Below are 13796 nucleotides of genomic sequence, written 5' to 3'. Positions count from 1 at the left end.
GCCTTTTTTTTTAAACCATTTCATATATTTGCATTTTCTCTGAAAACTTTAAAAAATATTTCAGCTCTTCTACGCCATCTGGTGGTCTGAAAGCATCCACTCTGATTCTGCTGAGTCTGTTTCAGTGATCTCTGAGGGCTCTCCTGAAAATGTACCATAAACTTCCTTTTCAGAAATAAAACCCAGTGGGGACGGCACAGCTCAGTGGTAGAGCGCATGCTCAGCATGCACAAGCCCTGGGTTCAATCCCCAGTAGCTCCACTATAAATAAATACATTAAAACCTAATTCCCTCCCCCCTAAAAAAGAAATAAAACCCAGTTTGAATAATGAATAAAACTCCATCTCATCACAACCTCCATGAACCAACTATGAGTGGTACCAACTTCCTCGTTTAATCTAGAGAAACTTGATAAAATGGTTTGGGGTGAACTCAAAACTACTTAGAAGTTTCTGCCACTCTCTCATAGAACACCATCTCTAAGTAACTTTCATAGCAACAGACTTCATAACTTCATAACCTGGTATAAAGCTTTATGTAGAATTTCAGTAAGATAGCTCAAGTTCTTCATGAAGGCAAGGGGTCATGACCTAACCCATTCTCCTAAGACATGGAAGAGGAAATGTTAATTAACAAACATGTTCATTTGTTCCTCCGTGGAGAAAGTGAGGTCTTACACACCACACGAATTTAGAAGGCACAGGAGGGCAATGTTAACTGAGTACTTCCATTCAGAAGTCTGTTTCTTCAGCAAAGCCCCATTACCTTGCACGCCAAAGTCAGAACGTCTTCCACTCTGTGTTCTGGCTTGATCATCACAGTCACCGCTTGATGGTCCTGGAAGTGAACGTCAGCTTGGCTTTCCCACGTGCTGTCTCCGGGAACACCGTCTACTGCCGACCCGTATACGTGCAGCAGGTCACCCACCTGCTTTTAGATCCCAAAAGAGAAGGCAGACAGATTTGATACACAAACGAGGGAAATGACTGAAAACATGTCCCCTTGGTGTATTGTGTATTTTACAGTGAGCCCTTTCACCCCTCCCATCTCTGGCTTCTCGTGACCCTCCGGGGCAGACAAGCCTGGGGTGTCCTCATTCGTTCAACTCACATGAAACGGAAGCCCTGGGAGGCTGAGAGAAAATAACTTCCCATCCCACGTTCCAGCCACTATGCCATTTTGCCTCTCAGCCTGAATTAGAGCATGGCAGCTGATGGAAGGACAGCTTGGTGCAGACTCGTACTGCCCCGGAGCCGCCAGCCCACAAGGGGCACAGTGAAATCTGTGTCTGAGCCACGATTCGGTGAACTTCAGCTACTGGCTAATCCACGGCCACTAACGCCTGCCTGCATCCCACCATGAACTGCAGTTACCTGATTCCAAGCACATTTCTCTTCGCTCTTACTCCTATTTGTTTTTTAAAATTAACCCCTAATCCTGACTTAAATGTTTTCCCATCCTTCAGCTATTTCATATCCAGAAGCATTTTTATAAATCATTCCCAAACAGACCACCTTTCAGAAACTTTTCCCAAAGAAATGTGGTTTCCTAAACTTTACCGTCACAGTAATCCAACGACGTCAGGCTAATAGGTACTATTATGATTTACAAACAAAAATAGTTAACATTTATGAAGCAACTCAGAAATGTTTCCCTCTGGCTAGGTTCTTACATGAGTCTCGTGGTAAAGACAAGACTTGGGGATTTGAAACCAAAAGGTGTTCAAGTACCACTTAACCAGCAGCAGGACATTTCCCTTGCTGAACCTTGTCTCCTATTTTGTAAAAGGGGATATTATTAATATAATAGAATTGCTTACATTTATTAATAATACAAATTTTTGTGAGCAAAGGAGATCCTGTATGTGAAAACACCACACACATCAGAAAATGTTACATAGTGATCCAACGCTATCATATTATTATATCCCACCCGTCATACCTTGAAGTCATCACTGACTGGTGATTTTATTTGAATTCCATGCATTTAAAACACACACACACACACACACACACACACAAAGCAAAAGATCCTCCTGTATACGATTAAAATACTAGAATACAGACATTAAAGAAATTTGAAAGAGCAGGTTTAGGCAAAGAAAGGAAAGAATCAATCTTCCTGTGTGGTCTTTTTTAAATGTGTTGCTCATCTTTGAAGTGACATTTCTGGATCTGTCATGGATCTGTCACTTTCTGTACATTTTCCTGGAAAGATGATCACCGCCCAGAATGGATATGAATCTCACGTGCCAAAGGGAGAAGAAGAGAGAGAGAGAGACAGAGACAGAGACAGAGACAGAGACAGAGACAGAGACAGAGGAGGAGATGCCCAGAGCCAAGGACACAGCGAATCAGCACGGACACCACTTCCCCCTGAAAGGTCCTATCTCACACGGGTCACATTTTCTTCCCTGGTTAAACCTCCAGGCACTTTGGTTCATCTGAACAGTGATTTCAACCAGGTGCATCAGCAAAGGGCAGGTACTGCCTTAAAGGCACAGACCCCACCTCTCAAACTGCTGTCCCTCAGAATCAAACTCAAAGCCCAGCAGAGGTCACTGTGGAGCAAGAAACCACAAGAGCCAAGCCAAGAGGAAGTCAAATCGTCTCAATCACCACTGCAAAGCAATTTGTTCTGTGCTTCTAGAGCAGACCAGGGAAAAACATGGCTGAAGATGGAAACTAGGGGAGGGAGGTGGGAAACACGAACCCCCAACTCCCCTTGCCTGCCCTCCTGTTCCCATCCCTACAGAGCACCCCAGAGAGACGGTACCACACGCCGTCAGTTCACTCACTGTTCACAGCCCTCGGAGGGAGGCACAGTCCTCATCCTCCATCTAACAGGTGAGAATAACGAGGCTCAGAAATTCTAGAAACTTGCCCCAGCTCTCATAGTGAGCTGTGGCTGTCGAACTGGGGGATGTGAACCCTGGAAACCGGCCTGAGCCTGCGCTCCCCACCAGGGCACGTAGAACTATCAGCCTGGCGGTGACCTCCCAGAACACGGACACAACCCAACTTTCTTGACTCCTTTCAGTTTTTCTATGATGCACACCGTGTTCTGGTGAACACAGTGGCTCCTCTGACCCGAGAAACAAGAAACACCATCTTGCCTCCAGACCCCCAGTCGTTTCCACCTCCTTCCATGCTTTACCTTCCTCACAGCAACTGTGCTGAAACCACATAGATCTTTCAATCTTATTTCAAATGCTACCTCCTCTCATTTGAAGTCCCTCTTGCTCTCTCCCCGTCTTCAACCCCAATTCCGCTCAGTTAGATGTGTCTACTCTCCTACGTGCCTGTACAGCACAGAGCTACACCCAGCTCACTGGAGACTCATTTTTAGGCTGCTCACATGCCCCCCACCCCAACAAGTGCTGAAATGAATGACCAGCAGAGGACCTGACTTTCCCATTCTCAGTCTCCTTCACCCTTAACCCAGAGCACCCAGCACCCAGAACACACCCAACCCACGGGTGTAGAATTGGATGCAACCAGAAATTCAGATGCTTGGAAGGTAAAAGTTGTTCATTTTCAGCATCTTATTTGAATCTGTTTACACAGTGTTTCAAGAAGACAAATTAACAGGATTACTGAAGGGAAGAAAAACTAGACAGGACAAAAGTGTGCAGGCAAACGGGAAGATGGAAAGAAGAACAAAAGAAATATTCATAGTCTATCAGCGACACAAGGCCGTGTGCCTGCAGCTGCTCGGAGGAACCATTTCCCGAGTCTACGCTGTTGACCTAAGATCTAGTGAAGACCTAGTGAGGGACGGGAAGATGCCCGTCAAAGCCGAGGCCGTGGAAGACTCAGATCCTCTAAGAGCTGCTACAGAGAACATTTACATGTAATTTTTCCCTGTATGTTACACACACACACCCCCCAGAAGTGTGTGCAGTTAAAGAAAGTGGAAGTCTGGCTATTCAAAGAAAGCATCAAGAATATGGAATTGATTAATTCCTTAATTCAAACTAGGAAAAGAAAAGGCTACTTGGTGCTTACAGATCTCCAAGGCTGTTGGAAGCTTTGCCGACTTGGAGAAAAAACTCGACTGATTGCCTCAAGGGTCAATGTTATCCACACTGAAAGCACATGCTTTATTTTCAATAGGCCTAAGAATTTTCATAAAAGGAACAGAGAATCATGGAAATAAGCACACAGGCTGAGCTGTCTGGAAAACCCTTTTCTCAGCTTACACTTAAAGGTGCCACGTTAACGTCCTCTTTTAGCCACCCACCCAGAAGTCCCCGGTCCGCTACTTCTGTCAGGACTGTTGCACACCCCTCCCACCCACTCCGTCTCCCCCTCCTCCTAAAAATTACTTTCTAATCAGCCTGTTCAAGGTTTCCAGTTCCTGGAGGAGACAAATGAGGCAGCAAAAATACAGTAAACAGACAATCTGGGTAAAATCCCAGACTGGTCAGGGCTGGTTATCTCATGTCTCTATGCTTCAATTTCTTCACCTTTAAAAGGGGCTAAAGCATGGTAGCCTTGTGGAGAGGTCAGGAATGGTGTGAGGAATGGCCTTTGAAAGGATTACATGAACTATAAAGGACCATATCAATATAAGAACTTTTTTGAAGTTCAGAGTGGATTGTGGAATTACACCTTCGGAGGCTTGACCACCATAATTAACGGTGGCCACTACAAAGAACTGCATGAGAATCACCCCTCGTTTTAAAACCCCGGGGAACCATGGTGACTACCGATGCTCAGAGTGCCACGTGGTCCAGCTCTGAGAAGCCATCCATGAAACAGCCACATCACTGGATGGCAGCCTTGGCCACCACAGACACTACAGTGAAGGTCTGCAAATCACTGCGGCCCTCCTTGTAGGGCAGCTTCTACAGAAGCATTTCTTATTACTATGACATCAATGGTCTTGAAAGCACATGTCAAATTACTTCTGCTCAGTGCACCTCCAGGAGAGGAAACTGAAACTCCGTGGGTTCTCACAGCAGATGCCTTTGGATCGAATGGCTTGTAATTACTACTTGGATCACAGAAGGGAAGTGAGTTGCACAATCACAATGTGGCTGTCACAAATGGGCCCGCATCACAGTCGCTGATAAAAGGAAGGTCTATTAGCAAGTGAGATGAGGGGACAACACAAAAGGAGTGACGCGCTCTTGGTTGTCTTAACGCAACAAAATGTCACAGAGGAGAAGGTGTCTATTTCCTTCTTGGGCTGATGCCCAAACATCAGTTGATATAAAAGGAAAACAAAGGCCGATCTATGCGCTATCCATCTGCATCTGCATGTACGTTCTGTGGGGTTCCATACTGAACGTTCTCTTTAAATAAACAGGCTACTGTGTTATGGTCAAGGGTAAGGGTTCCATTCATAGTTTCCATTAAAAAAAAAACCCAACATTAGCATATTTTTCCCCCCAGTTTGGAGCCAGTGACTAATGTGACAATACTTCATTCACTCACTGCCTCAGAAAGTCGGGACACCTCAAGCCAACTTTCCAGGGGACAGAGCCAAGGCCCAGGGCTCCACACTTTCTGCAGTGACGCTTCTGGGGTAGCTGCCGCCCAGAGCCTCAGCGGAGGATTCGTTGTCACAATCTCCATAACAAACACCTCCCCTCAAATGCTGGGGTGGATTCGTTATTACTCGTCAAGAAGTACCTTATGAAAAGCTTCCATTTTGGGCTAGCCAAAGTGTCCTTTAAAAAATGCTCAAAGAAGACTGGCTTTATTCCATCCCCAACAGATCTCAAATGAGGGTGACTCACTGTTGGACTGTTACATGATGCACCAGTTAGAAAGGAATATTTTTAAATGCCCGTGACCCCCGCCCTCCCTCCCCGCACTCAGGAGTGACTGCCTTTCTGTGTTCTGCTACTGGACATAATATACTGATGGTTTACAAACAGACCAGTTTGTGCAAGTTATAAATAGTCTCCAAGAACAATTAGCAGAGGAAAACTCCTGAAATGAAATACTAATTATTCAACCAGCTACAGGAAGAATTTTTAGTCCCAGAGATATAAAAAACAAAATACCCTTAATTCTATCTGCAACTCCATTTAAACCTAGTTATCTGAGTACCACAGTACAGAAATGATAAACACACCATTAAAATAGCCCTTAATGTCAAAGGAATTTCTTCAGTGTTGCTACGCCAGAAGCAATGTTTAGTTAAAATAAATAGGGATAAATGTTTAAATGCACATGCTTTAAAAAACAGATGCAATAAAACTTTCCTCTCACCCGTTACAGCGCCAATGGGGTTTGTCGATTAAATCATAAGATCATTTGGTAATCTGAGCCCAACTTAAATGAGCGCTAAACTTAATTCTGACCATTAATGGCTATTTTAGCAGAATTTATTTTCAAAGTCCAACAGAAGTTCTGTTAATAGAAAGTGCTTTGATGATACAATTTCTAAACACTCAGAGTAGGAATTTTAAATTGTTATTTAATGCTGGAAGAGATAACGACCTTAAAATTATGGTTTTTTACTACAAATCAAACAGCTCTTCTCAACCATTAAAAGGCCACATCTAATATAGGCAATTCATAGGCAAATTTATTAAGCAACTCTATGTCCTTAACAGTGAGCAATGGATTGAGAATATATACATAATCAAGGGTCCTAATTACAAGTTCGCCTGGGAGACACGACATACATACTTGGTGGGATGACTAACTGTAAAAGATAGTAAGAACCAAGCAAATAATAGTGATACAATTTTTTTTTTTAAATCAAGTAAAATCCCTGGTGGATGGTGTCATTTGATCTGGACTTGGGGATAAGCCCTGCATGTGCACAGAGATAAAGGGGCAGGGAATGGAAGTTATTTATTATGAAAAGTCTACCATTTTGAAGGTTTTGATTTATAAAAAGGAAGGTTTGGCTCTGGCGTCCTCAGGCCCGTTTGGTGAAATCTGGCAAAAGGAGCACATGGAGACCACCCAGGAGCAGCGCCCTAGAAAGGCACCCCCCCCCCGCCCCCTGCACAGCCACCTCATCCATGCCCTGCCCTCTCACAGCCCCTGACCTCTGAGGATGGGAGGTGAGCAGGACAGGGTTTTGAGCTAAGGTTTCTACCCCATTTCAGGACAGCCCAGGCACAGCTTCCCCCCAGGAGCAGTCTCAACAGTAACCCTGGCACGGCCTTGGTACCCAGGGTTGGGCCAGCCTCCCGTGGAGGCAGAAGAGGTGGCTGTCTACGTTGTGTAATTTTAGGATCACCAGAAAGCTCCTCAGTCACCTCCACCAGGGCCCGTCACAGCGTCTGACATTCCACCATTCTTCAGTTCTTTCCAACTAAATTGCCAATTCACTGAATTATCCCAGTTAATTTGTTAAATGGAACTGCCTCTTTCTGCAGAAGCATATTAAATCTGTCCAAGCTCTTAAAATCAGGTTTCAGCCTCAACGATGGTTTAGAGGTTTATTGGACATGAAGCCCAAGATAAAATGATTTGGAGAGGAAGATGATAAGAGAAATAAATTGTCGAGGGGAGGGTGTAACTCAGTGGTAGAGGGCATGCTCAGCATGCACAAGGGCCCAGGTCCATCCCCAGGACCTCCATTAAATAAATAATTAAATAAATGAACTTAATTACCTCTCCCCCTCCCCACAAAACAACAACAACAACAAAAAGACAGAAAGAGATCATAACGTGAAACACAGCTTTAAGGGGAAGGTGTGGATTTGAAAAAGATGCAAAGAAGCAGCATAAGCTCACCCAGGCCCCCTTCACCCTACTTCAGAATTCCATCCAGAAGTGGTTCTGAGTATTTTCTCAGTCAGAAGTCATTCTGGGGACTGGAAGGGGGCCCCCGTGCTCGGCTCCACTGAGGACACTTAGGATGTGCTGTGTGCTCTGTGTGTGTGTGTGTGTGTGTGTGTGTGTGTGTGTGTGTGTGTGTGTGTGTGTAAAGATCCCTAACATCCTGAGAGGAAAATGTAAGTCTAGATTCATTAAACTCTCAAATGAAGGGCAAGTACTGCTGAGGAACAGGGACAAGCAAACGAAAGCTGCAGTTCTGACTCCCGTCCAGCTAGGCTGCTTCTAAGGCGGAGTTGTCGTGAGTTCAGATACCTGCAGAAATACTTGGTGTTTTGAGAATATCTGTTACCTACTCGGGACCGTTTAAACTCTGAATTTACTCTCCACGGACGCACGTGGAGACCCTGAGCTAGCATCCCCGACTTGACACTTGTGTCATCCAAGTACACAATGGCAGCCGCTCTCAGCCGCACTTACCTCACTGGAGTTAGTGGAGTTCTGAGGTAGCTGAGTCCCAGGAAATCCATGGCTGCCACTTGAATCAAATATCTGACAGACAGGAAGGGAAAAAAGACGAATGAAATGGCTCTGCCATACCCATTTGGCAGCTACCCTTTCTCAATATTTAAAAAATTAAGTTCCAGGACATTTTGTAAGATCTTCATACCAAGCCACAGTTTGTACTATTTACTACTCCACTATATTTAAAAATTTAACTTTAAAAGAAAAGTTGCTTTTTTTCCTTCCTATACAGTTATACATTTTACTTTTTCTTGTTACATATTATTCAAGACATCCTGGATCTTCTCGATGTTGATTTTAACCAGGAAGTACACATTTCTCAAGATGCAGAAGAGAAACTGAAGTTCAGCTGGCAAGCCACCAGAATCAAGCTAATAACCGTTTTTAAAATGTGCATAGAACAAATATTGGTAAGAAATAAAACTAAATATTAAAAGTGGTCATGCTTGGGTGGAGGGGCTGGGAAAAATTTCCTTTTCCTTCTCCAATTTTTATCTTCTAGATTTTGTGGGAGAATACTAAACATTAAAGAATAGGCCATTTATGGATACCCACTACACCAACTGTGTTCAGCTATATAAACACCAGCACTACAATTAGTTTCGTATCTTTAAAGCAAAAATATTCAACCAAATGCTTTTGTCTCAAGAAAGCTTACACTAAGGATATTTACCACATATAATGGGGTAAAGACCATATTAGGCTCTTATCTAATCAGCCATATGTCCACATTTAAGAAAAATAAGCAAATATCAAGATATTTATTGTTGCCATTTAATTATATAGAATTGGCTGTCTTGATTAAAATCAGAATTTTTCTCAAAGACATTATTCAACTGTCACAGACGTTCAGTTCAAAAACATAAGCCCAACGTTAGGCAAGTTATAGTGGACTATCATCTATAATAAAGACATATATTTCCATTTATAACCAACAAATGATGACTTTCACAATTAAAGTACAAGCAGAACCACAATTTTTAAATATGCTATTCTTTCCCATTGTATATGGGTATACAAACACAGTGGCCAAGTAAATGGAGTTTGTGTTTTCACCGTCTTTCAGTCCAACCACCCACTCCACACCACCCCCACTCTCACTGTTTCAGGGTTATAGACAGGTCAGAGAAGTCGATTCTATCCCTGAGATTCATCTAATTCACGGAACTGTTATATACAATCAAGTAAATGTCCATGTTAACTTAGAAAAGTAAGTTCCATAAAATGTGCCCTGTCTTCCAGCATATCCCGAACAACAGCACCCAGTCAGAAGCGAAAGCAAGAACTTCCGCAGACGTCACTGCACACATTTCTCTCTTCACTTAAAGGATCAGATCATCGTGGTGGTGATAACTCACCTTTTCAATAGTCTTTGAAAAAATAATAATCTTAAGCCACGTCACCCAGCCACATAAAACATCATTATCACACACTGTAAAGCGGCAATGGGGGCGAAACTCAGACAAGAGGATTCAAAACGTCCCGAAAGCAATTCACTGTACATGGGCCACATTTCGACAGTAAGTGCTCAGGCTATTTTTACTTGATAAAATGTTCAAACAACCGCCCTTCCTCTAGAGAACTAAGCAGCAGCGATGGCGCAGTGCTGAGGGGAGACCAAGTCCCAGCCCTGCCCCTCGGGTGCTGTGCTGACGGGGCAAGGAAGTGACTTAACCTCTCCTGGTCTCAGGCTCCTCAGCTCTAAAATGTGACAACAAACGGCCCACTTTGTGTCACATCGATTAAATCAGCAAGGTGTCTGGCACCAGCAACAGAATTTAGCTGCTGTTACTGATTGCTATTAATTTTACATGTTGATTGTAATATAAAACCAATGACACTTCCAAAGGCAGTGACGTGTGGATTCTTTTCTGACGATTGTTATTTTTGTGTTCCCAAGCGCTGCAGGTGTGAGCGAGGTGTGAACACCTCTTTGGGAGTGCCGAAAAGAGACTGAGCAACTTGTGTGTTTTCATCTGGGGGAAAAGCCCACGCCAAGACTGCATCCCTTTGCCCTAGCTTTTATCTCATTTGAAGGATGAGCAACATTTATGTTTTGTGGGATATCCAGGATCTCCCACTAGGTCTGCTGTCTGTCCCGCCCACGCTGAGCAGCTTGCCTGAGTTACAGACAGCCTTTTCTCCTTCCCTCTTCTTGCGAGTGTGTCCAGCCCTTTTAATGAAGAAAATAAGCCCTTCTTGTGTCTTCCTCGCTGGGTCAGTGAGAGAGTTCTTTTCCGGAGAGCAGAGTCATCTCTAGAACATACCTAATTTAAAACACAGTTTAGAAAAATATTATAGCACATTATTTGGGTGACAGAGAGAATTAACCATTGCCCTAACAGAAGTAAACTCTGCTCGCTATAAATGTGTTCTGACCAGCCCCCAAAGCTGCCGTGCATCTGACATACCAGAAATGCATCTGCCACAGAGATATCTCCTATCTGGACAACACAGGTCTAGTGACAACATTCACATCTCTCCAGGGTGTGCAGCCGGGTCAGCAGAACAACCTGCAGAAACCCCAGGCTGAGCCAGTATCATCCACAGAAGCCACCCACACAGGAGCGATTTCTGAAAACCCAGTGGGGCTCCCAGCCGAACAAAGCAAACAGCCTTCCATCAGCCCTTTAATTCTTCACACCATTGTTGCTTCTCCTCAGGGATTCTGCCCTCCTGACTGTACAAGGTGGAACAGACAGAAGGGCAGATGCAGATGTGAATATTTAATAACGTGCACTAGTAGTGAGATGCCGAGAATAAGCAGCAGAGAAGCCAGGACTCTCCAGCAGGACGCCTCCAACCCCGCTTCCCCCAGCCCCGGCCCCCTGGGTGGCCCTGGGCAGTTACTGGGTTAAGTCACAGCAGAGCCGATGTCAAAAGGCTGGAGAAAGGTGAGCATCTGCAGTGCTCCCTGCACAGCGCCGAACAGCCTTCCTCGGAAACTCACCAGAGCGTGGAAAGAGGAAACTGACAAGACGCCCAACCGGCCGAGGGCCAGCTTGGAGGGGCGGCTGGCGGCAGCCAGGAGGCTCTTGGGGTTCGGCAACTCCCCGCCTTGCAGGCTGGCCAGATAGCAGCGCATCCTGAATAGATCCATGTGAAATTTCTCCAGGTTCTGCTCCCATTGCTGGATCTGTTCAAGCAAGCACAGGACTAATTTAAATAAAAACGAGACGTTTTCATGGGTCAGAATTGAAAATGTGATCCCCTTCACAAACTTTAAGGAAAAGATCATTTCAGCTGACGTCGCACGGTTGAAATTAGTCTTCCCTGCTCACCCCTACCTCAAGCCCTCCTACCAAAACACATGGGGTTAGAGAGCCCTGCACTTCATCAGGATGGCCCCCAGAAAAAAAGAAAACCAGGGGTCCCAATACAGCACTTGTGCCACAACCTCTGGAGAACTCCAGCACCGAAAACCACCCTGACTTAAGGCGGGCGCACAGCTGTAAGTCAGTTCTTCCACTTTGTTTCATTTACATTCACAGCCTCTGATCTTTAACCAGATTCCTGAACAGCACACAAACCGAAGCTGGATGAATGGTGGCAGTGGCTGTACATTTCTGCACATTCTGAGAATGACTCAAAATAATACAAAGCAGATGAACTTCAGGCATAAAGACAAATAGAGCTTTGACTCCTATTTTAAATGTATTAGAGAATAATCACCAACTATACGTCTGAATAAGAGTAAGGCACATAATATTCACATGTGGAAATTTCTATGTACTTCTTCAAAACTGAAGTCACAAGTTGGTAAGGAAATACAAACTCTAGGAGCCACTTTCTTTTCTTCCAAGGACATCAAAGCACGTTATGTATAAGTATTACCTTCATTTCAACATAAATGAATAGGTGAAGAAAGGCTCTAGAAACTTGCCAATTCAGGGATTCAGAGCAGAACAACAAGCCAGGCTTCAAATGGTGTTCAGAGCAATCTCAGTGTTCAAGGGAAGGTCTGCGGTAATAATTTGGTACTAGAACTGTGGCATTCCCTTTGCAGCAACTGCATCTCTAGTTTTGCCAAGTTTAGCATCCAGTCTAACCCTTCACAGCATTTTCCAGTTCAATCCTTGACCCTGCATAAATGATATTTTGAAGGATCTCCGACATTGAACACTATCTCCCCTCAGTCTCTCCCCAGAGAAAAGCAGTACAAATTCTGGCTACTCCCCAGCCCCGTCCAAGTTCTCCATATCTATTTCTTAGGAAGGTCATTGTGCAACTTTCCTACATGAAAGCAATACGATGGCTACAAGATCTACACAAATACTGTGTTGATTCATCATTGTTTTTCAGCAAAACAACAAAGCCCCAGAGTGCACTGAAAAATCTCAGTCTCCGTAGTGGACTTAACCTCATTTAAGATTCTGTATGCCTTTATTAGAGATGTAACAGCCCACTGGTGTCAGCCTTGAGTCAGTACCAGAAAGACCTGCTGACTTTTAAAAATGAAAATGCCCAGGTCCTCTGCTGATGCCACCACTCAGTACGCATGAGGCCGAGGAAAGCTGACATTTCAAAAGCACCTACAGCAACCCTGGTGCCTGGCCTCGGTGAGCACCACCGTTCTAGACTAACGGGCCGTTCAAATTGAACTGCAAACCTCTTCTGGGTCTTGCATATTAGAGAATTCTAGATTCCAGAAGTAATGGAGAGGTATTATGTGACTATAAACTACACCCTCCAGGAGCTGTAAGTCCCAGCAAAACTAGGCTTCAAATTCTGTCTCACAAGTATTTTCTCCAGCTGATACCTGAAAACCCACAATAAGAAATGCATTCTTTTGTCTTCTAATAATACGTAGATGTTTCTAGGTTGGATACTGTATTAAAGCTCATCCCTCATTGATACCTCCATGTGAAACAGTTTATCAGATGCTTTCTTGGGGCTCAGGGTGGGGGAGGAGAGAGGAGGTAAGTAGAGGCACAAGAGGAAAGAAACCCAATGAGGTGTTGGGTACCAGGCGGTAAAGAAGCCCCTGCCATCCACAGTAGATTAAAAAACAAAATATAAAATAAAACAAAACCCACATCTATGTCAATCACTATAGATTAGGAAAGATGACAACCTCATACTTTCACTGACTTCTGTGTTTATAAAGTATTTTTAAGAGTTTTTTAAAACATTTTTTTTACTGAGTTATAGTCATTTTACAATGTTGTGTCAAATTCCAGTGTAGAGCACAATTTTTCAGTTATACATGAACATACATACATTCATTGTCACATTTTTTTTCGCTGTGAGCTACCACAAGATCTTATATATATTTCCCTGTGCTATACAGTATAATCTTGTTTATCTATTCTGCATATGCCTGTCAGTATCTACAAATTTTGAAATACTTTATATAGACTGGGAGTATAAAGTATTTTTAAAGGTGTCATTTAACGTATTTATATGACTGTACATCAAAGCATCACTGGGAGGAAAAGACGGTTCCATCCTGAATGATACACAGGGAATCTTCAAATTTTGTCAGAAACACTTTGATAACCTTCAGCCCACCTAGACCTC

The 13796-nt window shown here is 43.8% G+C and overlaps 1 protein-coding gene across 7 annotated transcripts in view; it reads right to left on the bottom strand.

Annotated features, from left to right (window-relative positions):
• Nucleotides 1–13796, bottom strand: part of TIAM2 (TIAM Rac1 associated GEF 2) — a 211995-nt gene that overhangs the window by 65798 nt on the left and 132401 nt on the right. For 6 of the 7 annotated variants that reach the window (XM_032485226.1, XM_032485225.1, XM_032485228.1 and 3 more), the window contains 4 exons: nucleotides 11227–11412; nucleotides 10397–10543; nucleotides 8232–8303; nucleotides 766–930 (listed from right to left, as the gene is read on the bottom strand). In XM_032485226.1, the coding sequence (XP_032341117.1) occupies nucleotides 766–930; nucleotides 8232–8303; nucleotides 10397–10543; nucleotides 11227–11412 (570 nt within the window). The remainder of the gene's footprint in view (nucleotides 1–765; nucleotides 931–8231; nucleotides 8304–10396; nucleotides 10544–11226; nucleotides 11413–13796) is intronic. The other variant, XM_032485232.1, reaches the window with a different exon arrangement.

The sequence above is a fragment of the Camelus ferus genome, chromosome 8, assembly GCF_009834535.1.
Source record: "Camelus ferus isolate YT-003-E chromosome 8, BCGSAC_Cfer_1.0, whole genome shotgun sequence".
Classification (NCBI taxonomy): domain Eukaryota; kingdom Metazoa; phylum Chordata; class Mammalia; order Artiodactyla; family Camelidae; genus Camelus; species Camelus ferus.
This window is presented reverse-complemented; position numbering and strand designations above follow the sequence as displayed.